This window comes from Amphibalanus amphitrite, unplaced genomic scaffold (assembly GCF_019059575.1).
Source record: "Amphibalanus amphitrite isolate SeventyFive unplaced genomic scaffold, NRLGWU_Aamphi_draft 000313F_arrow, whole genome shotgun sequence".
NCBI classification, from domain to species: domain Eukaryota; kingdom Metazoa; phylum Arthropoda; class Thecostraca; order Balanomorpha; family Balanidae; genus Amphibalanus; species Amphibalanus amphitrite.
In genome coordinates, this window is record NW_024881808.1 from 385065 (window position 1) to 409050 (window position 23986).

The window sequence follows — 23986 nt, forward strand, 5'->3', positions numbered from 1 at the left end:
AGGCTCAATGCTGACAGAGTGCTGCCTCAAAGAATAACTGACTTGCTGGGTTACGAATATTTCTTTATTTTAATGGGGATGTTCGCGCTAAGAGTTCCGAAAAGTCTCGCCAGGTGGCAGCACCGTATGCTTTGGACACAACGCGCCGGCCGGGCGCCGGCCAGGCCGGGGATAACACTGCGGGCGGCGACGGCGGCCGACGCGCCGCGAACGGAAACTGCGTTTCATGTCTTTTTCAGGTTCATCATTTTGCTAAAATGAGTAGCTACAGTTGATTTCGATATTAGGAAGACAATGACGCGTGTGAAAGGCAAACTACTACATCGTCATTGAGCGGAAGGAAAGGGAGCTGATCGAATAGTCACCAAAAGCTACGGAGTACGAAAAACACGATGTTATCACATATTTTAACTTACACAGTTGAAATTAAAAACCTTATTACATTCAGACATATATTCACACGCATGAAACAATCGATTTACAGCACACATTCCATGACAAGAACGCATACCTACGGTCTTAAGTTGACCTCTAGCGCTCGTCACTGTCAGATAAGTCAATCACATCCCTGTAGTTTGTGCAGACTATTGACATAACCCTTCATCCGGCATGCGTTCATTCTGTAATGATGGGCAGCGAATCACCGGCGATTTCTGCGTGGCTCTATATGACATCCTCGTCCGTTCCCCAGGTCAATTGGTTCGGTGACTTTCAAATTATAGCAGGCCCTTCCTCGGTCAGGCTTGATGGATCCACCGTCACTTTGCGCGGTATACTTTTAAGACAGACTGTACCTTCTACCAACACGACTGACTGATAACAATCTGATGCGAAAGGGACAATATCTCGTCGGTCTATCAGTTAAAGTTAAATATTCAGCGACACAAGTGTGAAGGCTGCCTGGAAAACTTGCAACAAACTAAGTAAACTAAGCTTGGCTTGTAATGGGCACAAACTTGTAATAAAGAGGTACTTAATTAGCAAATCCACAATGTTCTGTTCAGGCAAGTAGCCTTCACATATGAAGCATTGCTATGACTACTCTTCTAGAGCTGATTGATAGCTTTTGAAGGAAGGAGCTGAGTGGCTGAGCCCTACCATTCACCACTTATCACCTTCAACAATTGCTTAAGGCATGCAGTTCTCTATCACTAGAAAATATCTGACAATTTGTTGGCTCTCATTTGTCTATGATGCAACCAGACATGTGCATGGATCCGAGAAAATGGATCTGGGATCTGATCCCACGGATCCTGATCTCGGATCCGTCGGGATCATAGATCCAGCTCTGTAATTTATCGAGAGATCCATAGGGATCACAGATCCGAGTCTCATTTTTTGCTTGAGATCCAGTGAGATCATAGATCCTCACTTATTTTTTGTTAACACATATATCCCAAAAAAGCACTTGTTTCAACTCAAACGTTCTGTTTTAGTGATTTTATGTGATCGCACGTCATAATCCATAGTTTTGTGTCACTTATTGACATAGAAACCCTTTAAAACATGGTTTCAAATGTGGTGCATGGTGGGATCCACTCAGATCATAGATCCATGTTCTTAATTTATCGTCAGATCATTTGAGATCATAGATCCAAGATGTATTTTTCACGCCGGATCCGATGGGATCATAGATCCCAACCTGTACTTTGCTTCAAGATCCACTGAGATCATAGATCCATCACTCGGATCCATGCACATGTCTGGATGCAACACGCTTTGCATCAGTGATACTATGGCACGAAATGTTGAACACTAGCATAGGTTGCAATGTAGATCCAAGGTGTCCCAGAAGCCAGAGCAAAAATTGACACCTTCATGATTGTGGCAAAACTCCACTGCCTGACTACACAGAGCACCAACTGTTTGCTCCTCTAAACTTTCACCAAAGGAAGTGTTGCTGATGTCATTTGTAGCAGCAGTGACACTGGTAACTTCAAATCACAGGATCTGGCAGCATCCATGCTCTTGAATCTGGATCTTATCAATGCAGCATTGCACCTGTGAATAAATGAAAAATGGCATAAGACAGTAAGGAAAGATCATGGCAAGTCATAATGAGATACATATGTTTAACATGCATGGATAAAAGGACATTATATACTGAAGCAATTAGCAAAACATTGCAGTTTAAGCACAGTTGAAATCTGATATGATGAACTGGATACAGTGACATCATCAATACCCATGAACTTTACATAAAGTATTTGCAATTTTGAAATGCACTTTTATTGCAGTTACCTATACAAATATTCTAGAAGGTGAAAATTTATTTTAAAAAACAACAAAAAACTTGCCTGTATTTAGTTGCTAAAAAAGCTGAGGGAATATTCTAAAATAGTGTTCACTTCAGTGTGAATCAAAACTTAGAGTAAACAATTATTTACCTGATGAAATGAAGATATATCAATAATGAGTAGCTTTAGGTGGTGATGAGTTAAAAAAAAAACATTTTGCAAGAAAGGCTATCAGTTACTTCTGGATGATATACTGCAGTGCACAAGCTGTTCACCAACTCCTACCTGGTCTTTCAGTGGGATCCCTCTGTATGCACCTCAGAACTTCATCCGCAGGGCTGGTTCCTTCATACGCAGGTCCTCTGCCTTTCTTGATTCCTCAGACTCCATCCTGAAAACTCCGCACCAGAAGCATGATTGCACTGGGCACCTGTAACACCATGTAGGATGATCAATACTTGTAACAATTCATAAATAGTAGGTAGCTTAGTGTTCTATTACATATACCTCCTGGTTGCTGGTGTCAAAATAGATCCTATTTGTCCTTTTCCATCATAACCTTTATCTGCATGCAATATCTTTGGTACCAGACAAAGTAGAACACTGCTAAAATGCTTGCAATGAATCTTATGAAAATGCATTGAATTTATATAATCATTCTCAGCAGCATGTATCATCTTATAATGCCTTTCCCAAAGGGCAGGTCAATTTCCTATATTGATATGCCCATAAACTTATACAGGTAAATTACCTCATATGGGCAATACAAGATCCAGCTATGAGTTAAGTTAGACTATTTTATACTCTTAGATATGCTCGCCATAAAAAAAATGTCGGGAAACGTGTTACATCGATGGAATTACCGTTTGGAGTCGGTCTATCTTCGGCTTCTCGCCTCTCTTCGGCCACGTCAATTGAAGCCTTTCTAAGTCTCCTGTCCTTTGTAAACTTGCCTTTCCATGTTTGTGACACTTGCTGAATATAAATTCACAATCCATCTGAGCAAAATTCAAATCAATTGCTATCAAATTCACCGAAATTCAGTCCCTCGGACCGCCACCGCACGGACTCCACACAGTGCAAAACACAGTGGCGCATTCGCCGCCACAGTTTCTGTGTCCAAAGAAGGCAGTGCTGCCACCTGGTGAGGAAATAAGCCGAACATCCCCATTTTCAAATATAATGTAAAATACATTGCAGTGAAATAACAAAATAGTTCAGTAAAATAGGATTTGCGACGATCAAACAACACGTGCGCCATTGATGTCTGCAAAAATTGCTACCAGATTGCTACCAAATCCGTGACGTAACTACGGCGCCTTTTTTTCCCTAGTGAACCAACCTGAGTAGTAAAGTAATCTTGAATAAAATGACGTCTTCTTCTAAGAATGTAAAAATTTGATACTTAATCTTTGTTTGAGAGCAAGTTTTTATTTGTATAGCATTATTATCAATCAATTATAATTTTTATGGCTGTTTGTAGTGAAACAAAACAATTTATTGTCACTCTTTGCTATTGACGTCATTAAAAACTCAAGTGAAATTTTTGATTGAAAGAGGCAATTGTGGCTTGCACGTCCTTGGGGATTTGAGCGAAGATCATTATTTGGAAAAATCAAAATAATGAAAAGTATAATTTTGTAAGGAGGTCATTCAAAAAACAATTAAACAATGTTTTTCTTTCTTGGATGCTCACTAGGGACGCCGGTGAAAACAGGGCGCCGGAGGGCATATTAGTCACGTGACATTTGGAAGTTCTCCCCCTTCGTGGGCCTTCTACATGCTAAATGTCACGTGTAAATTTCACCAACCTTGATCAAATCGCCCCAGGCGCCCTGTTTTCACCGTCGTCCCTCACTAGTGTTTTGATGCCTTGCATATCAAATTAGTTTGAGACTTGCTCAGAAGGCTGCTTCAAGCCTGGCATATCACACCCCAGAAAATATGCAAGGTGAGAAAGAAGCAAGAGTTTTGACTAGACAATCACTGTTTGACAGTCCATCAACTTCAGTTTCATTTTCCATACCTAACATTGATAATGAAAAGCATCAGGGTCTGTTGTTCTGTCCCACAACCATGCTTCAGGATTTGGCATTAGATGTCTACACTGCTAGTGCTTCTATTCTGGTTCGTTGTTTATGTTTTCTGTTGATGTAGGTACCTACCTACCTACCCATCTTTCTTAACCCCTTGCAAGGGCTTGTGTAGGCATGCGTTGCGCATCAGGCTTCAGGCCTTCGGCCTAAAGCCAGATACACAACCACTTAAAGGAAATAGTTCACTTTTAACATGGGGTTTTGAGCTGGAATAGCAGTTTCGTAGCTTGAGCTGAGACTAGCACAAATCAGGAGCTTTTACGGCTCAACGATCACCCTAGACGAAGAAATTCCATTTCTCGTTCCGAAAAGAGTGCCTTGTAGAGGAATGCGTGCCTTGCACAGGAATGCAGCCACGTCATCGTCAGCCAATCAGCGTGCTGCTTACAGCCAATGCAGTATTCGTAGGTTTGAGCTACGCAATATGATTGGTCAATGCGTAATAAGCTTCCGCGTCAAACATTATTTTACATAGAATATAGTTCGCCCTATATTAAAATAAAGAAAATAATTGTTTTTACAAAAAGGTTTTATTTTATTTCATGATTATTTTGAGCATAAAAAATCATAAATCAATAGCAAAATACTGATTTCAGGAAAGTGGACTGTTTCCTTTAACCTATGATGCTTCATGAGCTTGAGAATCTATAGCCCATTGCAATGTGCTTTTGGCTATATGTTCCAACTAAAAACAACTTATTATATACTATTTGGCTGCATTTCATTGAAAGTATCCACGGCCGGCTGACGGCTGGCTGCCCACAGTTTGCCACGGCTGTGGGCGGCTGTGGCTGTGGAGCCACGGCTGCGGGGCGGCTAGGCTGTGGAAAATTGCAGCCGTGCAGAACTCTACTGTAGAAACTTGCAATTTGTACCCATGACCTGACCTTGACCTTGACCTCAAGGCTCACACTTTAAATAAAGTACATGTTTTTAGTTGTTCGTGATGAGATCTTTCGAGTGGCGTTTGAATTTTCCAAATCGGTCCATTAGTTCGGGAGATAACAGGGGGGGGGGTAAAATTTACCCACCCCCAGCCCCACGTGTTCGGCTGGCGACCCCAGCCCCGCGCGGGTTAACACTTAGCTAGAGGTGGAAATGAATATTAGTCATTAGTCAAAAATTAGTCGACTAACGTTAGTCAAGCGCTTTTTTAGTCAGTCAAAAGTCAGTCAACCAAAATATTTGTTAGTCATTAGTCAGTCATTAGTCAAGGATTTTGTTGCATATTAGTCGACTAATTTGTCGTAATTCGTGAGGTGACTTAGCCCGCGCTCCACTGGGGTCGCCGCCGAACGCGCCCGACTGGGGGGGGGGGGGGTAAATTTTACCCCTCCCCCTGTTATCTCCCGAACCAGGCGTCGTAACGGCCGACATATCTTGCGCCCGCTTCGCATTGCGTTGGCCATAAAATGATTAGGGATAAACTTTGGGATCGATTGGTGTTTTTTTTTTCCGGTGTCGATCGGACATCTAGAAGCGCTTTGATGAGTAACTTGTAAACGGTCACAGGCTGTACTTTTAACAGTTTTCGTTTCAGCCAGGCATAGAATGTCGTTGGCCCAGTGCCCACCATGGCCAACATCATTGGCGGATCCAGCCCGACGTTTTTTTTTGGGGGGGGGGGGGCAAATGGTCGAAATGACCCCTTTCTTTCCATGCGCCGCCATAGGCGTAATATTAAAACTCGGGTCTTTTGGGGGGGGGGGGGCAAACGGGCTTTGGGGGGGCAATGGTCCTAAATGTCCCCCTGGATCCGCCAGTGGCCAACATCCCCAGCTGCTGATTGCACTGCTTTGTTCATTGCTGATTGCGTTCATTGTGGTCAAACATCACAGGTCACATGCTCTGAAATGCTGAATGGAACAAACATTAAAATAAAACATGGTGTTGGTCATCGTTTATATTTCTTAGCGTATCGGCAAATTTTTATTTACGCAGAGCTAGCAAATTCCGAAATTTAGTCAAATATTGGTCAAAATCAAGAAAAGTAGCGTTAGTCATTCAATAGTCAGTCAAGCTTTTTGAGACGAAAATTTAGTCAGTCAAAAGTCAGTCAACCAAAATTGTCATTAGTCATTAGTCAGTCATTAGTCAAGATTTTGGAAAACGTTAGTCATTTCCACCTCTACTCTTAGCGCCATGGGCGTATAAACGCAAAATATTCACTATAGCAAATTTAATCACGTTTAACCTCAATTGATCTTGAAGATATTGATCTAGGGCCATGAAATTGGCACACGATAAAGTTCCCCACCGCCCCACCTACAATTCAAATTCCGTTCTTTAATAACTTTTTTTTTTTACTAAACCGGGCCTTTCTTCCCTAGCGCTGGGAGAGTCAGGCGTATTTCCTTTTTGCAACCAAAGAGAGGCGCTGCCGGGAGAATGCTCAGTTGCATCATTAAAAAAGAAAACTGGCTTACAGCTCAGCGATGACCAGCTATCTTCGTGGCTTAGTAGCTAGTGTGCCGAGTGTACCCAACCCACCTCGTAATCTAAAGGTCGCTGGCTCGTGGCTGGTCAGCCTCAAGTGTTTTAACACGCGTTCATTTTTGTTTTATAGTGTTCGTATCTAAGTAGCATTTGGCCAGCCAGCAACTGCCGTGAGGGCTATACATAAGTTTACGCGTGTTAGATTAGGTCAGGTCAGGTTAGGTTTGCTTTGGTTTGATTAAGGTAGAAAGAACCATCTCCGCGTAGCGCCTTTCCTTGGTTGCTGAAACGAAACGCGCGAGTGCCAGACATTACGAAGTCCAAAAGACAGTTACGTAGACGTCGGCCCATTCTGAAATTTTCATATGAAGTAGCTAATGTATGGAAGAATAAAATATGCAAAAATCAGCAAAATCGAAGGGTACCCATTTTTCAGAAATTCAAAATTTATTTTTTGAATTTTAATTATGCTCACTAATTAGTTAATGAAGTCCATATTGTGATCCTCAAATTAAAGCCTGATCTATTGCCTCCATTTCAAACTTTGTCGCGTGGTGATATGTCTAAAACTTTAAAAGTTATGACGCTTTAAAGATGATAATGTGCCTTACCGAAGTCAGTGTTTGATGACGTGTATCTCGGAAAAGTGACGTCATATCTTGGCAAAAAAAATGTCTCCTTTCTTTTCACATATAGATGAGTAGGTTCACAAAGTTTCGCAAAAATCGGAGGAGGTGAGGTTCAAAATCGTCATTTTTTGTCCCACTTGACGTGGAATGCCCCAGACGCCATCGGTGACCTTTTGCTGCCTCATGCCACCGCCCCTATCGTTGAGTGTTTCACGGTCCGAGCCAGTCGCTCCACCGATACCGTATCGGCAACAGATATTGTCACCACAGCCCCGCACAGGGTGTCGGCTGGGATATACAGGAGTACCACAGGGACCAGCAGTGTCGGACAGTCCCACCTACAGAGCAGAGCCGTACAGACCAGCGTGTGTCACCCACCGAGACCACTGATATACTGCCTTGGGAGGAGCCATCCGCTGCCCCGTGCTGCCCACCGAGACAAGGTACACCGACTGACTTGGAGAGGGTAGTTTCACTGACTGCGTGAAACCCACCCACACAAGGTAAGTCAACATATCGACACGTCTTTTCCATACCCCATGTCTGTATTCCGTGAATTTCAGGTGGTACGACAGATCTCAGAGTGTCAGATTATTCGATCCTGATTATATATGTGTGTTAGTGAGCTTCTTCTGACATTTCTTGATCTGCCAAGACAGACAAACTTGAGAAAGTCCGAGTTACTGTAACTGTACCATCTTTGAAAGTTTATTTTAAACCTGTCGGAAATTCACGGAAGAACGGACATGGGGATTGGAAAAGAACAGGGTGATATGGCATAGTTACTTTTTACATAAATTAGGTATAAGCACTTGTATCGGCTATTTTGCTCCTTATACTTTTGTGTTAACCCGCGCCCCGCTGGGGGGGGGGCAGAATCTGCCCCCCTCCCGTTTTTCGCCAATAATTTCTAAACGCGTTACGCCAGCGACGTCAAACATTCAGTACCTTATCATACATCAATTTGACACTTTCCCTGACAATTTGAGCGAAATCCGTCGGAATTTTTTTTTAGAAATTGACGGTTTAGTGACGTCATGTTAGCCATTTTCGCCTCAAAAACGGCAAAATTTCAAACGCCGCTAACATCTTCATTTTTGAACAAATCAAGACGTAACAAAAAAGGTTATACGTGATTCTACTTTCTCTATCAAATGGCTATCTCGGTTAAAAAAAAAAAATATTTGCATTTTGGCCCAAATTTTTTTTCTTTAAAAAACTGAGTTTTTGGGAAAATAATTATAAAATCCAAAATTTTGAGTGTCTCGAAAAAAAAACGGAATAAACGTCAGAAAAGTGGTCTATGTGCTCCTACATACTAATTTTTAGAAGAATCGGTTAAAAAAATGTGGGAGTTATTCAAAATTTTATGACGTAACGACACACAAATTTTTTGAAAAAAATGATTTTTTTAAGTTCTAGACCTCGTACGGGAACAAAAATAGTACCATTCGATTCGCCGTGAAAAACTGCATCAGATAAGACACCTTTTTAGGCCTTAACAACCAGCTTCAAATTTGACCTCACTTGACCTGACCTTCACCTGACCTCGACCTGAAATTCATCCAGAGGTGGTCCATATCACTTATTGAGTGTGCCTATTGAATTCTATGAGTAAAATGACCCATAAAACATGTGTCGCACATGCCCTTTTCTATATTTTGTTTTTGGTGACCTGACCTGACCTGACCTTGACCTTGACCTTTGAACGGCATTGTATGCAACGAATATTGTCTTGGTAGTCTAAGAACACGTTTTGGGCAATCAGTCTCAGTCCATTCTTCGGCAACTACGGTGCAAGGCCGATACTGTAGAAACTTGCATTTTGCCTATTTTTGCCTATTGAATTCTATGAGTAAAATGACCCATAAAACATGTGTCGCACATGCCCTTTTCTATATTTTGTTTTTGGTGACCTGACCTGACCTGACCTTGACCTTGACCTTTGAACGGCATTGTATGCAACGAATATTGTCTTGGTAGTCTAAGAACACGTTTTGGGCAATCAGTCTCGGTCCATTCTTCGGCAACTACGGTGCAAGGCCGATACTGTAGAAACTTGCATTTTGTACCCTTGACCTGACCTTGACCTGACCTCTGACCTACTTAAGCAAAAAAAATGGGCTCTTAAGATCCGCCTTGTTGAGAGCTTTCGATTGCCGTTTTCCCCGTCTTTCTATGACCATCGGTTCGGAAGTTAGACGGGGGGGGGGGGGCAGAATCTGCCCTTTAGTAGGGCGCGTATGGCTGAATAGCCCAGCGGGGCGCGGGTTAACCCGCGAGTTGCTGGGGGGGGGGCGTTAAACGCCCCCCACTTTTTTCGCCAGGCCATGGCATAAAAACGGCGCGCCGCAGTCGCGCCAAATTTTGGGTACTTGTAGGGAATTGATTGAAGTTTATTTTGGCAAAGTTGCAAAAAAAAAATCGGTCGGAAATTTTTTGAGATATCGAGGTTTTAGTGACGTCATGATTTCTGAGTTTTTGACCAAAAACGGCATTTGTTCAAAAAAACATATAAAATCACAAAATAGACATACAGACATGCCGTAAACGCCATTAAACTGCCAATACCATGAACAATCAAATGGCTATTTTTGATTATTGATTATCGTTCCGCATTTTCCAAAATATTGAACTTAATCTCGGCAATTTCTCGTGACTACTTCACGACCATGATACATGCATTTCTTAAATTGAACTTTTTGAGCCAAACACGTACACATATGATAAAATGAATGTCACAATCGTGTTCTACGCCCCAAATTACCCATAAAACATGTGTCACAGACTGCGAATATCAGTTTTGATTTTCGGGGATAAATGCCTACCCGGGTGACCTGACCTTGACGCTGACCTGTGCTTGAATGACCCCTACATGGAGCTGACACTCTTGTAGGCCTTATATGATGGATTGTGCACCGTTTTGACAGAGTTTATGACGAGAGGCGCCCATTGCGAAGTTCTGAGGTCCATGCTAATGAGAGCCCGATTTCAGGTGTTTGACCTGACCTTGACCCGACCTGTGATCTCAAAATTCAACTTTAAAGTACTCATCCGAAGCGTCTCGTTGCGTTCTTTCGTTTGCCGCCTCGTGGGTTTCGCTGCGCCTATTGGTTCTCGAGTTATCGGCTGGGGGCGTTTAACGCCCCCCCCCCCCCAGCAAACGGTGGGTATCGAAATACCCCAGCAACTGCCGGGTTAACGTAGGAGTTTTATTGTTATCCAATTTTAGCAGTATCTTTAGCATGACGCCCTGGCGTTGTAACACGTGGCAAGGCGCGACATATGACCTGGTGACGTGACACGGCGTTACACGACATGACGCCCTGGCGTTGTAACACGTGGCAAGGCGCGACATATGACCTGGTGACGTGACACGGCGTTACACGACATGACGCACTTCGTACGATTCAGCACGTCGTAACATGTCTTTGTGTGTTATGATTATCAGAAACGTAAGACACTTTGCTTCTGCGTTCCAGATGGAGATGGTAGCTATGCGTAAAGACCTGACCGCCACTCGTGAAGAGGTGTCCGCCCTTCGTGAAGAGATGGCCGCCCTTCGTGAAGTGGTGGCCCCCCTTCGTGAAAAAGTGACCATTCTGAGTGAGGTAGTGGCGAAGGACAATTCAGACACGAAGAAGCTCAAGGGGGAGAACGCCGCACTTCACGGTGCGGTGGTCCGCCTGGAGCAGGCAGTTATCGAAGAGCGCACCACTCGCCAGACCGTGGTGGAGGAGCTGCGGCAGGAGGTCCGCCGGCGAGCGGCGCCATCCGGCCGTCCCCAGGGGTGAGACTGGGAGGCAGCAGTGGTGGCTGCGGGGGCTGAGAGATTTCGAAGCGGTCATGGTGAGAAGTAAACTTTCTTTGTAGAAGGTGAAAGAAATAAACCATCACTAGGTCTTTGAAGGTCGAGTAGCTTGTAATTGTAATTTCCGCCCAATCAAAGAAACATGTCTTGAATTCGTACCATCTGTTAGCCGTTTAGTCTCGATCGTATTGTTCCAGTTTTCGACAGACGTCCTGCAATCTGCATAAAGTTGGCCAGTTTGGGGCATTATATCCCGCACGTATTTACATGTCTTCATCAGCAATCGTGTCACAAAATCTAATCGGTCGTATCAAATCGTTCAGATTCGTATGAAATCAACTCTGAACGATTTTATTCAACCGAATAGATTTGGCAACATACTATTGCTGACGACGATATGTAAATGCATATCGTATCATCAAAGGAGCCAACTAAAAATGTGAACTTCTTTTGCATTTTGATTTATGTTCCTTTTTCTTATCTTTTCAGTAAAATTACAAAAGCGTTTCATGACGTCACGGTACAGACGGAGCCGCAGCCACCGGCAGACAGTGATACCACAGTGCTGAGAGAGGCGCTAAGGACCGTGACGACGTTCGACGCTCCGTCAGACCTTGGCGAGGACCAGCTGACGGCGCTCCTGCAGAGTCTTCCTCGCTTGGAGGAGCTGACCGTCAGGGTGCCGTCCTTCGGAACGGGGCGGTGGCTGCGGCTGCTGCCGACGTCACTGAGGACGCTATACGTTGCCGGTGAGAAGTAGGTAGTCGAGGAAAATCGTACTGTTACTTCTGATTCTCTGAATGGTGGTAGGTACTTACATAGTATGTACTTAAGTACATACATAAAGTAACAGTTTCAGTGATAAACGTTCAGCGGACATGTGTGCCATGCTACCTACATGCTACACAAACATTAGCCACTGTATTGTACCTACTTTTAAGGCCGCCGTCCACTGTGCGGAACGCGTGCGGTCCGTACGGAATTTAACACAGAACCCTATGGGCGCATCCGGTCCGTACGGAAATCGTGTGCGCTCCGTCCGGACCGCATCCGAACGGCAATCAGCTGTTGATTTTCCGTCAGCTCTCCGCATGCGTTTTGGATGCGGTTGCTACGGAGACGGAAGAGTGATGTCCGACGCGTTGAACTTTTCCGCATCCGGAACGTCCGGAACAGACGTGGTTTGGGGCCGTGTCGGAGGCAAACATTGTGAACATTGTGAAGAATTGGAATTCGATCATCATGAAGTAAGTAAAAATTATTTCCTTAGAATGGCAAGAGTATTCGCTGCTGGTTACTTGCAATATTTTATTTGGTAATAAGTGATAGGAAACATTTATTAGCTCTCCGCATCCGGACCGCATCCGGACCGCATCCGGACCGGATGCGGCCAGCGTGCGGCGACATTCCGGACGGACTCCGGACGGAATTCCGTCGCAGTGGACAGCGGCCCGTCCGGAATGTCGCCGCATCCGGTCCGGATGCGGTCCGGATGCGGTCCGGATGCGGAGAGCTAATAAATGTTTCCTATCACTTATTACCAAATAAAATATTGCAAGTAACCAGCAGCGAATACTCTTGCCATTCTAAGGAAATAATTTTTACTTACTTCATGATGATCGAGTTCCAATTCTTCGTACAATTCACAATGTTTGCCTCCGATACGGCCCCAAACCACGTCTGTTCCGGACGTTCCGGATGCGTTTTCCGCAGAAAAGTTCAACGCGTCGGACATCACTCTTCCGTCTCCGTAGCAACCGCATCCGAAACGCATGCGGAGAGCTGACGGAAAATCAACAGCTGATTGCCGTTCGGATGCGGTCCGGACGGAGCGCACACGATTTCCGTACGGACCGGATGCGCCCATAGGGTTCTGTGTTAAATTCCGTACGGACCGCACGCGTTCCGCACAGTGGACGGCGGCCATGACCTGCATGTACTGAACCTGTGTTACCTGTATGCACTGAACTGTATTAATAAACTGACGCATGTATAAGCATAGCGCATGCATTGTGCACAATGTTCAATTACTGTCCAACAGTGCGGATCGACCCTGGTCAGTGTCGTCTGTGTCAGGGTTTGACACCACAGTGTCAGCCGCCTCCCGACCCGGCAGCAGCTCCGTCCGACTGCTGTCAGCTAACACAGCTCTGTCCGAATGTCCGTCAAGACAGCCCATATTCAGCCCAGATTCAGCCCGGATTCAGCCCAGATTCGGGACACCTCCGATCAAGCTGAAACTCGCACACAATGTAGGCCATGACATGCCCAATCCACAGTACAAGTCATTCGGTGGCACTCCCAGCCGTTTGACCTAGAGAGGTCAGCAAAGGTCACGTGGCCCAAATTTGCACAGCAGATTGTGGCCCACCCAGTAGAGCTAGAGCGCTAAAAATGGCACCAATCGACTCGCCAGCATCTAATCTTACTTTCCCAACACTCAATTGACCTCTCAAGGTCATGCGATGACCTACGGTCATTTGTGGGCTATGTCGAAAATACACTTGCACAGCAGTTTTCGAGTAGATGGATTGACCGAATTCCAAATCAAAGCACATCATCGGGTAGCCCATAGGCCGTAGTAACTTTCCTTAAAAACCGCTTTTCGATATTTGACCCCGTTTGACCTCGGCAGGTCAAAATGTGCAAATAAACGACACTCAATACGTCGCAGCCCGGATTCAGCCCAGATTCGGGACACCTCCGATCAAGCTGAAACTCGCAAACAATGTAGGCCATGACATGCCCAATCCACAGTTCAAGTCATTTGGTGGCACTCCCAGCCGTTTGACCTAGAGAGGTCAGCAAAGGTCACGTGGCCCAAATTTGCACAGCAGATTGTGGCCCACCCAGTAGAGCTAGAGCGCTAAAAATGGCACCAATCGACCCGCCAGCATCTAATCTTACTTTCCCAACACTCAATTGACCTCTCAAGGTCATGCGATGACCTACGGTCATTTGTGGGCTATGTCGAAAATACACTTGCACAGCAGTTTTCGAGTAGATGGATTGACCGAATTCCAAATCAAAGCACATCATCGGGTAGCCCATAGGCCGTAGTAACTTTCCTTAAAAACCGCTTTTCGATATTTGACCCCGTTTGACCTCGGCAGGTCAAAATGTGCAAATAAACGACACTCAATACGTCGCAGCCCGGATTCAGCCCAGATTCGGGGCACCTCCGATCAAGCTGAAACTCGCACACAATGTATGCTCAATCCACAGTCCAAGTCATTCGGTGGCACTCCCAGCCGTTTGACCTACAGAGGTCAGCAAAGGTCACGTGGCCCAAATTTGCACAGCAGATTGCGGCCCACCCAGTAGAGCTAGAGCGCTAAAAATGGCACCAATCGACTCGCCAGCATCTAATCTTACTTTCCCAACACTCATTTGACCTCTCAAGGTCATGTGATGACCTAAGGTCATTTGTGGGCTATGTCGAAAATACACTTGCACAGCAGTTTTCGAGTAGATGAATTGACCGAATTCCAAATCAAAGCACATCATCGGGTAGCCCATAGGCCGTAGTAACTTTCTTTAAAAACCGCTTTTCGATATGTGACCCCGTTTGACCTCGGCAGGTCAAAATGTACAAATAAACGACACTCAATATGTCGCAGCCCGGATTCAGCCCAGATTCGGGACACCTCCGATCAAGCTGAAACTCGCACACAATGTAGGCCATGACATGCCAAATGCACAGTCCAAGTCATTCGGTGGCAATCCCAGCCGTTTGACCTACAGAGGTCAGCAAAGGTCACGTGGCCCAAATTTGCACAGCAGATTGTGGCCCACCCAGTAGAGCTAGAGCGCTAAAAATGGCACCAATCGACTCGCCAGCATCTAATCTAACTTTCCCAATACTCATTTGACCTCTCAAGGTCATGCGATGACCTAAGGTCATGGGCGTCGCCGACGGGGGGGTCGGGGGGGTCGTGACCCCCCCCACTTTTGAAAACTGGGGGTGTCGACCCCCCACTTTTTGCGATGCTGAGTATGCTTTTTTAGCTTTTATGTCAGTGAAGCAGGCGTCAGCAACACCAACAAATACATCAGATTCAGAATCGCTTCAAGAGCTCCCTAAAGCCAATTAGCCAATTACCTAAAGTTCAATTAGCTGTGGGCGGGGAACACCAGCACAACAATATTTTTAAGTAGCCACCATTCTAGTACCTTTTTATCCCTCAAAGGATTGGACGCGCCAAAACTGCCCCGAGCGTTCGTCTGATCGTTTAACCCTCGCATGTGTGCGGCGTTTGCCAGCTTCTAATGTGTAGGGGGGGGGGGGTCGGTTGGACCCCCCTTGCCGTTTGGCCCCTGATCGAGCTAGAGCTTCGCGGAAAAAACGAGCGTGTTGCCCGTGACGAGAGGAAGCCGATGATACCCAATTTTAAGGTCCTAGGTCATTGGTTGACCTTCCAGGTCAGGTCAATGACCCAAAGTCGGGAAAATCGGGACCTGTTAGAAAGTCGTAAAGTGTGGCTTCTAAGGGGTTTTTCGGGGTGCTGATCACGAATATCGTGTTAGTTTTGATCACAGATGATGTCTTCAAGCATTTAGACCAGGTCGGGTCAGGTCAGGTCAGGTCAACCAGTAGGCGTCGTGACGGGTATTCGTAGTACGTGTCAACCGCCTCTGACAGCTTCGTAACATGTTACTTGCCTTTCGTACATGTTACGTAACATGTTACGAAGGCACCAAAACTACTTCGTAAATGTTCAAATGGTTGCTAAATTCGAATTCAGCTCCAAAAACTAGCCTAGAAACATGTACAGCTCGAAAAAGTGAACCGAGGTCACCCGAGGTCACCAAAGGTCAATGACCTGACCTGACCTTCAGATGACCTTGACACCCATCCTAATGCATGGAAGCAACATCAAATCACATGTTTGAACGTTTGAAACCACGAAAAGCTTGCAAACGCGCGGCTAATGCGAGCCGACATACGCAGAATCGCGATTCCGGCCAAACATGGTCTCGGAAAAGAGGTCACAGGTCAAAGGTCATTTGGGTCAGGGTCATGAAATTTGCAGGGTAGGTGTAAAATTGATCAATGTGAGGGTACTGAAAGTTTCGTCGCGATCGGCCGCTTTTTACGCGAGTTATTCGCGAAAAACCATGGGGGGGTCCATCCGACCCCCCCCCCCTACACATGCGAGGGTTAAAAAAAAATGGTCGCAGTCGATTCGTCGGATCAGTACCTAACTACAACTACAAACTAGCCTCAGCCCCATGGCTATCGTCACAACTAGCTGTACAGTGCATATGTAGGGGAAAGGGAGTCAGATGAAACCGTCTCGGGCTTTCGCAAAGAAGTCGCGCAAAAGGAGCCGATTGCAACGAAACTTCCGGTGCGCTCGTGTTAATCACCTACTTAAAAATAAATCGATATCCCTGATTCAAATAAAGATGACCTTGGTTCACTTTTTCATAACATGCTTTTAATTTAGGTATAGGATAGTTTTTGGAGCTGATTTTGAACTTAGCGCCCATCTGAACATTTAAGAAGTAGTTGTGTTGCTTATACCTACATATGTATAACATGTTAGGAAGCAATCGGTGGTGGTCATCCACTATTAGGTACTGGTCGATCTGACCTGACCTGATCTACCCCAAATGCATGGAGTCATCATCTTCGTTCAAAACTAAGATAACATTCGTAATCAGAACCTCGAAAAACCATCACAACTTACATTCGCAAAGTTCTAGCAGGTCCCGAGTTTCCCTACGTATTGGCGATGACCTGAGTCCTGAGATGACCCGAAACCTTGTAAATGGGTATCATCGGCTTTCTCTCGTCACGGGCAGCATGCTCTTTTTTCCGCAAACCTCTAGATCGATCAGGGGTCGAAAGCATACATCAGCGTTACTTTAGTATACGTTATAAGTTAGCGACTGCGAGCCCACCAATAGAAGGGCTACAGTGAAGCAGAAAACATATTTGATAGCTCTTTCAACGCTCTTTCGCTAGCTTCGGGTCAGATTTCATCTCAGGTCTATGTTTTGCCCATAGAAGGCAAACAGCTAACTGGACAGATTCTGCCGAAACATTTGCTTTGCAATAACTTTAGATTCCGTGAGTTTGTATGGTATTTACATATGTTGTCTTGTCACCACTGTGTTTATCTCTTTGAGACGCGTCACATGAGTTAAAATTTGACCATTCAGAATTAACGTTAAAACGACCTCAGGTCAACGTTATGTCCAGATCGAAAAAGGACCTCCTGCTGCATATGAATGGATCCGTGTTGTTGAGCTGAACTATGAACACCTTCCAGGTGCTGTCATCGCTCTACCGCGTCTTCGTCAAAAGTTGTAGAAAAAAAAAATGCTGGTGGCCATCGATGGACATTTCCACTAATGACCTTTCGAGTCATCACTCGCCATAAGTTGCACCCTGTCCCTGGCAATGATGAGCTGATTTGTCATGGCTCCAAAGATATTTTGCGTTTCTGACGAACTTTTTCAAAGCAGGAGGCATTCGTGCTTTTTATAATTTCTCATTATTTTCTAATGATGAGGTCACGTATTTGACCTGCCTCCAGATCATAGATGTAAATCCTCAGAATCATGAATTGCTGACACGTATAACCCCATACATTAGGTATACAGTGTACCAAATTTCGAAGTTATGGGAGAAAAGCTACAAGAATGGCGAGAGGGGAAAGTTTGATAGAGGTATACCGTATAACTGAACTTGACATAGCGACCTGACCTTAAGTGACCAGTGATAATTTTTACGCAAGTGATGTAGGTAGGTATACCTACCTAATAGGTGATACCAAATTTCGCGGCGCTGCACGCCGCTTTGTTACACGCGCACACATGCACATACGCACGCACAAAACTGGCAAGTGTGGCAAAAAAAAACACCCCTACCCATCGGGTGAAGACTAGAAACCCGACCCCCCCACTCAAAAATCCGTGGCGACGCCCCTGCCTAAGGTCATTTGTGGGCTATGTCGAAAATACACTTGCACAGCAGTTTTCGAGTAGATGGATTGACCGAATTCCAAATCAAAGCACATCATCGGGTAGCCCATAGGCCGTGTATTAGTAGCCCATAGGCCGTGTAAGTGTATTTTCGACATAGCCCACAAATGACCTTAGGTCATCACATGACCTTGAGAGGTCAAATGAGTGTTGGGAAAGTAAGATTAGATGCTGGCGAGTCGATTGGTGCCATTTTTAGTGCTCTAGCTCTACTGGGTGGGCCACAATCTGCTGTGCAAATTTGGGCCACGTGACCTTTGCTGACCTCTGTAGGTCAAACGGCTGGGAGTGCCACCGAATGACTTCGACTGTGGATTGGGCATGTCATGGCCTACATTGTGTGCGAGTTTCAGCTTGATCTCAGGTGTCCCGAATCTGGGCTGGATCCGGGCTGCGACGTATTGAGTGTCGTTTATTTGCACATTTTGACCTGCCGAGGTCAAACGGGGTCACATATCGAAAAGCGGTTTTTTAGGAAAGTTACTACGGCCTATGGGCTACCCGATGATGTGCTTTGATTTGGAATTCGGTCAATTCATCTACTCGAAAACTGCTGTGCAAGTGTATTTTCGACATAGCCCACAAATGACCTTAGGTCGTCGCATGTCCTTGAGAGGTCAAATGAGTGCCGGGAAAGTAAGATTAGATGCTGGCAAGTCGATTGGTGCCATTTTTAGTGCTCTAGCTCTACTGGGTGGGCCACAATCTGCTGTGCAAATTTGGGCCACGTGACCTTTGCTGACCTCTGTAGGTCAAACGGCTGGGAGTGCCACCGAATGACTTCGACTTGGGCATGTCATGGCCTACATTGTGTGCGAGTTTTAGCTAGATCGGAGGTGTCCCGAATCTGGGCTGAATCCGGGCTGCGACGTATTGAGTGTCGTTTATTTGCACATTTTGACCTGCCGAGGTCAAACGGGGTCACATATCGAAAAGCGGTTTTTAAGGAAAGTTACTACGGCCTATGGGCTACCCGATGATGTGCTTTGATTTGGAATTCGGTCAATTCATCTACTCGAAAACTGCTGTGCAAGTGTATTTTCGACATAGCCCACAAATGACCTTAGGTCATCGCATGACCTTGAGAGGTCAAATGAGTATTGTAAAAGTAAGATTAGATGCTGGCGAGTCGATTGGTGCCATTTTTAGCGCTCTAGCTCTACTGGGTGGGCCACAATCTGCTGTGCAAATTTGGGCCACGTGACCTTTGCTGACCTCTGTAGGTCAAACGGCTGGGAGTGCCACCGAATGACTTGGACTGTGGATTGGGCATGTCATGGCCTACATTGTGTGCGAGTTTCAGCTTGATCGGAGGTGTCCCGAATCTGGGCTGAATCTGGGCTGCGACGTATTGAGTGTCGTTTATTTGCACATTTTGACCTGCCGAGGTCAAACGGGGTCACATATCGAAAAGTGGTTTTTAAGGAAAGCTACTACGGCCTATGGGCTACCCGATGATGTGCTTTGATTTGGAATTCGGTCAATCCATCTACTCGAAAACTGCTGTGCAAGTGTATTTTCGACATAGCCCACAAATGACCTTAGGTCATCGCATGACCTTGAGAGGTCAAATGAGTGTTGGGAAAGTAAGATTAGATGCTGGCGAGTCGATTGGTGCCATTTTTAGCGCTCTAGCTCTACTGGGTGGGCCACAATCTGCTGTGCAAATTTGGGCCACGTGACCTTTGCTGACCTCTGTAGGTCAAACGGCTGGGAGTGCCACCGAATGACTTCGACTGTGGATTGGGCATGTCATGGCCTACATTGTGTGCGAGTTTCAGCTTGATCAGAGGTGTCCCGAATCTGGGCTGAATCCGGGCTGAATCTGGGCTGAATATGGGCTGTCTTGATCAACATAGGGTCGGCCGGCATTGTTGGTTTAGCCGGCTACCGGCGCTCGGGGCGCCGGCCGGTCCCGGTAGGGGTTGGTCGCCATGACAACGGCCGGCGGTTGGTAGGGGGAGAAGTAGTAGTTGAAAGCATCCGCATCGGGAAAGAAAATAGTCCTACAGATATTGACGATTTTCTTGCAAGCGAGAGCAGATAGACGCATGAAAATAACACCGTTGGATGCGTCTTTCAAAAATACACAAATTTTTAACTGGCAACGAATACTTCTCCATAATGAATTTTCTGATGGCTTCACGACAGCAGCACGGGCGACAGGTCCGAAATTTTAAACGGGGAATAATATCCAGATCAGTCCACTCACAGTCCTGGTGACTTCAATGCAGATGCAGGGCAAGTAGAAGAACACTGAGTACACTTATCGACGGCTTCGCTTCAATTTATCCGCCAACCTTTCCCACCACACCGCAACTCACTAACAACACCCCGAGCCTCGAACGCGGCCTTGAACAACGCGGAAACGAAAACCAGTGGAGCTCCTAGTGCTGTTCAACTGTTGAGTGCTTATGTATGAAATAAATGCTATTTTATTAAACAGCATGAAAATGCATACAACTTTAATACTTTAGAATGGTATGGTATAAACAAAAATTTTGAGGAAATTATCGAATGTCAGAATTTTCTAGTCTATTCAGTATTGCTCTTCCACCATCGTCGGCGCGCCGTCGCCGGCCGTCGGCAGCATTTCATCTCTAGCTTTTTTCAATAAGGCCTCAAACTAAAGAAATAATGAGTTATGAACAAAGTAAAAGATGTCATCGAGATCTAAAAAAATCCCAATTAAATTTGGTGGCAGTATTGCCGCATTTAATGCAGCAGTTTACTTTATTTTCGTCTTCCACCATCTTCCACCAACCAGAACTTCCGGTGAAAAGTCAGTGGATATAGGGAACTTCCTAGAAATCTGCGAAACACCTGAATATTTCTCTAGGGTTTAAAAGTCTTCATAATTCTAGTGAAATTCAGGGAAAAGAGATAAAAAGTACTAGTTTTGATAAAAACACTCCTTTTTTTAATTTTAGATGTTTTCCATAGACAACAGAAAGTCGCATCGGGTAAACCAGGCAGAGCATCAGTGGCGGCATTTTTTCCACCATCGAGGATCGCTGGCTTGTTCGATTTTCCACTGCCGTGCGTCGCCGTGACGGCACTTTATTTCACCTCTGCTGTGAGGAGCCACTTTTCATCTAAGAAAATTTGGTCAGAGCCACCAAAACCATTTTTACCAGCCCTGCGCCACTGCAGTGTCCGTGTATGTCCGTGTGTGTCCGTGTACGGGTATCTCCCGAGCCGTGTGTGTCTCCGAGTCGGTAGTGTGTCCAGCCGGTGTTGGACAAGTGCCGCTGGCCGGCCGTGGCGGCTGGAATGGAGGGCCGGGCACGGGCCGGCCGGCTCATCCGCCGGCGGTGGGAGGCCCGGTGTCTGCTGTGGGTCACAGACCAGCACCGAGCACTGCAGTTGTGAGGGGGACGGGTGCAGGCCATACAACACACATAGAACTGCAACAGGGAACTGCTTACATGACACCAGTCAGAGTGGCCAAAACACATGTGCAATGCGCAGGAATCTCAGAAAAGGTTTATGTGTGTTCTGATCCCACGTAGTTATCCTGATCTCGGATCCGATGGGATCCTAGATCCAGCCAAATGGCTCGAGACGGCAGCTGATTTACCCGAGGCGGCTCTCAGACCTGATCCCAAATGACGGCGGGTAAAACAGTGTGTCGTATACAGGTTATCGTCCGCCCGGCACCGGGGAAGGCGGTGAAATACGGCGAGTGGCGATCCAGCCAGTCAGTGTGTGGCCGCCGGTTAACGGTGAACTCCCACGCTGGGCCTGTATATATATCAAAAATAGCCCCCCCCCCCCCACCAGGTCGCGTTATAAACAGACCCCACCAGGGCGCGGGTTAAGATGTAGTTTTGGTGCCTTCGTAACATGTTACGAAGCTGTAAGGGCGGTTGCCACCTACTACCTACGAATAGCCGGCAAAACCCTTACTGGTTGACCTGACCCAACCTGGCCTAAATACACGAATACAACATCTATGATCATAACTAACATTATATTCCTGATCAGCACTTCGAAAAACCTCATTACGACCACCCTTTACGACGCTCTAACAGGTCCCGATTTTACCGACCTTGGGTAATTGACCTCACCTGGACCTAGGTCCCTAAAGCTGGTTATCATCGGCTTCCTCTCGTCACGGGCAACACGCTCGTTATTTTTCCGCGAAGCTCTAGCTCGATCAGGGGCGAAACGGCAAGGGGGGAGTCCAACGGACCCCCCCCCCCCCGATACTCTCGCGGCTGAAAAAAAACACCAATACGGGCGAGGGATAATCCATAAGCTGCCCTTCGTTCGAAAGAGCGTCAAAAATAAAGAAATTACTTCGACCACTTTTTGGTCAGGTCAAAGTTCAGGTCATTGGGTTCATTGAAAGCCAAATTTTGCCGCATTTCAGGTCGAATATCGACAATTTGCAAGTTGCCGACGCATAACTCGGGAACCAATAGAGCTACAGCGCCGCGGAGAAGCGCATTTAGTAGCTATATTAGCGTTCTTTCTGGTTATTTTCTCAAATTTGACCTAAGGTCAACGGTTTTGCCTGCAGGGAGCAAACACTGCCAAATAAAATATTTTTAGAGAAGTATTTCTGCAATAAAATTATACTCAAGCCTTGCACGAGCTTTCTTTTACCGACATCGTGTTCCTCTTGTCAAGACGCATCGAATGAACTATAATTTGACCTTGAAAGGTCAACTTGGAAATTTGACCTCAGGTCAAAGTCATGATCTGACCGGATATTGTCATGTTGCATCTCAGTGGATCCGTATCGTCAAGCTGAAAGCATACTTTCATCGGTGACCTGACCTTGAATGTCCTTGGTCTGAAAGTTTAAAAAAAAACGACAGAACATTGGAATGTTGCGAGTAATTGAGGCTGCTGAAAGTTTTACAACATGTGTAGAATTGATAGAGCTGATAAGGTGCGCCGAGAACGGCGGCGCGGAGCGCCGCCGTTTTTTGAGATATCGGCGAACACCGCACGGGTGTTCAAACACCCCCAGGCAGTGTGCATTGTGACCATTTGCCCCAGTAGTCAAAATTCCTTAGCCGAGGCCCTGAATGATTACAGCGCAGCCACTGGAAGTTGCATGTATAAAGTAGTTTCATGGACTACTGTATCACGCATATATGTACTTATGATGTTCATATTTACATTCTACATATGACTGCAACTGCTGATGCTAAAAAAGTGTTGTGCGGCCGCTCGGCTGTGTCAGTGCTGGCTGTGTCAGTGTCTGACACTCTGATGTCAGTAGTGCAGCGGGGAGCTGGCGGCAGCTCTGTCCGACTGCAGTCAGCTGACACAGCTCTGTCCGACAGGGCCGGAGGTGACGGAGCCGAGGTGGCCGGAACGGTAGTGGGGTGATCTGTCAGTGTCGCTCCAGGGGGTGGCTGCCGACACCATCAGTCCCCTGGCTGGCCTGGGACGGACGGTCACAGTACTGGAGATATACGGTGAGCAGCGGCAGCACGGACAGGCCGCTGATATACGAACTCAGCGAATGGCGGACACTGAGTAACGGTGTGCCGGTGTCGGACCTCATGGAGACAGGTGTGATACATAGCCAATGTGCTTTGAGAAATAATGAAGTAAATTGAGCTCCAAAATGGAGGACTGTTCACTCAGTGACATATTCGTTCAGAGTTAGTTGATCATACTCATAACAATTGTGTTGCACTGTTCAATGAAGTTCAATGCATTTGCTTAACATTGCATATATCATATAATAGCACTGTTTTACCATTGTCTACTGTGTCCATAAAACCATGTGAATTATTAGGTGTTTTTTTCGTTTTGTCATAT

General features: G+C 45.9%; 1 protein-coding gene and 1 long non-coding RNA gene across 2 annotated transcripts; one reads left to right on the plus strand and one right to left on the minus strand.

The window, feature by feature from the left end:
• Nucleotides 1-438: 438 nt before the first annotated feature.
• On the minus strand, nt 439-3409 carry LOC122388218. Its single transcript, XR_006257752.1, has 3 exons — nt 3101-3409; nt 2523-2667; nt 439-2001 (listed from the first exon to the last, which is right to left on the minus strand). It is a non-coding gene; the product is annotated as an uncharacterized LOC122388218 (long non-coding RNA).
• A 7479-nt stretch (nt 3410-10888) lies between these two features.
• On the plus strand, nt 10889-23540 carry LOC122388192. The gene is made up of 3 exons (XM_043379049.1): nt 10889-11188; nt 11699-11958; nt 23503-23540. The coding sequence occupies exons 1-3, from the start codon at nt 10896-10898 to the stop codon at nt 23538-23540; spliced, it is 591 nt and encodes a 196-aa protein (XP_043234984.1). The 5' UTR covers nt 10889-10895.
• Nucleotides 23541-23986: the final 446 nt, after the last annotated feature.

Excerpts from the sequence above, each read along its gene's own strand:
- LOC122388192 (XM_043379049.1), top strand. The coding sequence starts at position 10,896 with ATGCGTAAAGACCTGACCGCCACTCGTGAAGAGGTGTCCGCCCTTCGT. Across the intron at positions 11,189-11,698 it reads CCATCCGGCCGTCCCCAGGG|TAAAATTACAAAAGCGTTTC; the intron begins GTGAGACTGGGA and ends TTATCTTTTCAG. Across the intron at positions 11,959-23,502 it reads GAGGACGCTATACGTTGCCG|GGCCGGAGGTGACGGAGCCG; the intron begins GTGAGAAGTAGG and ends TCTGTCCGACAG.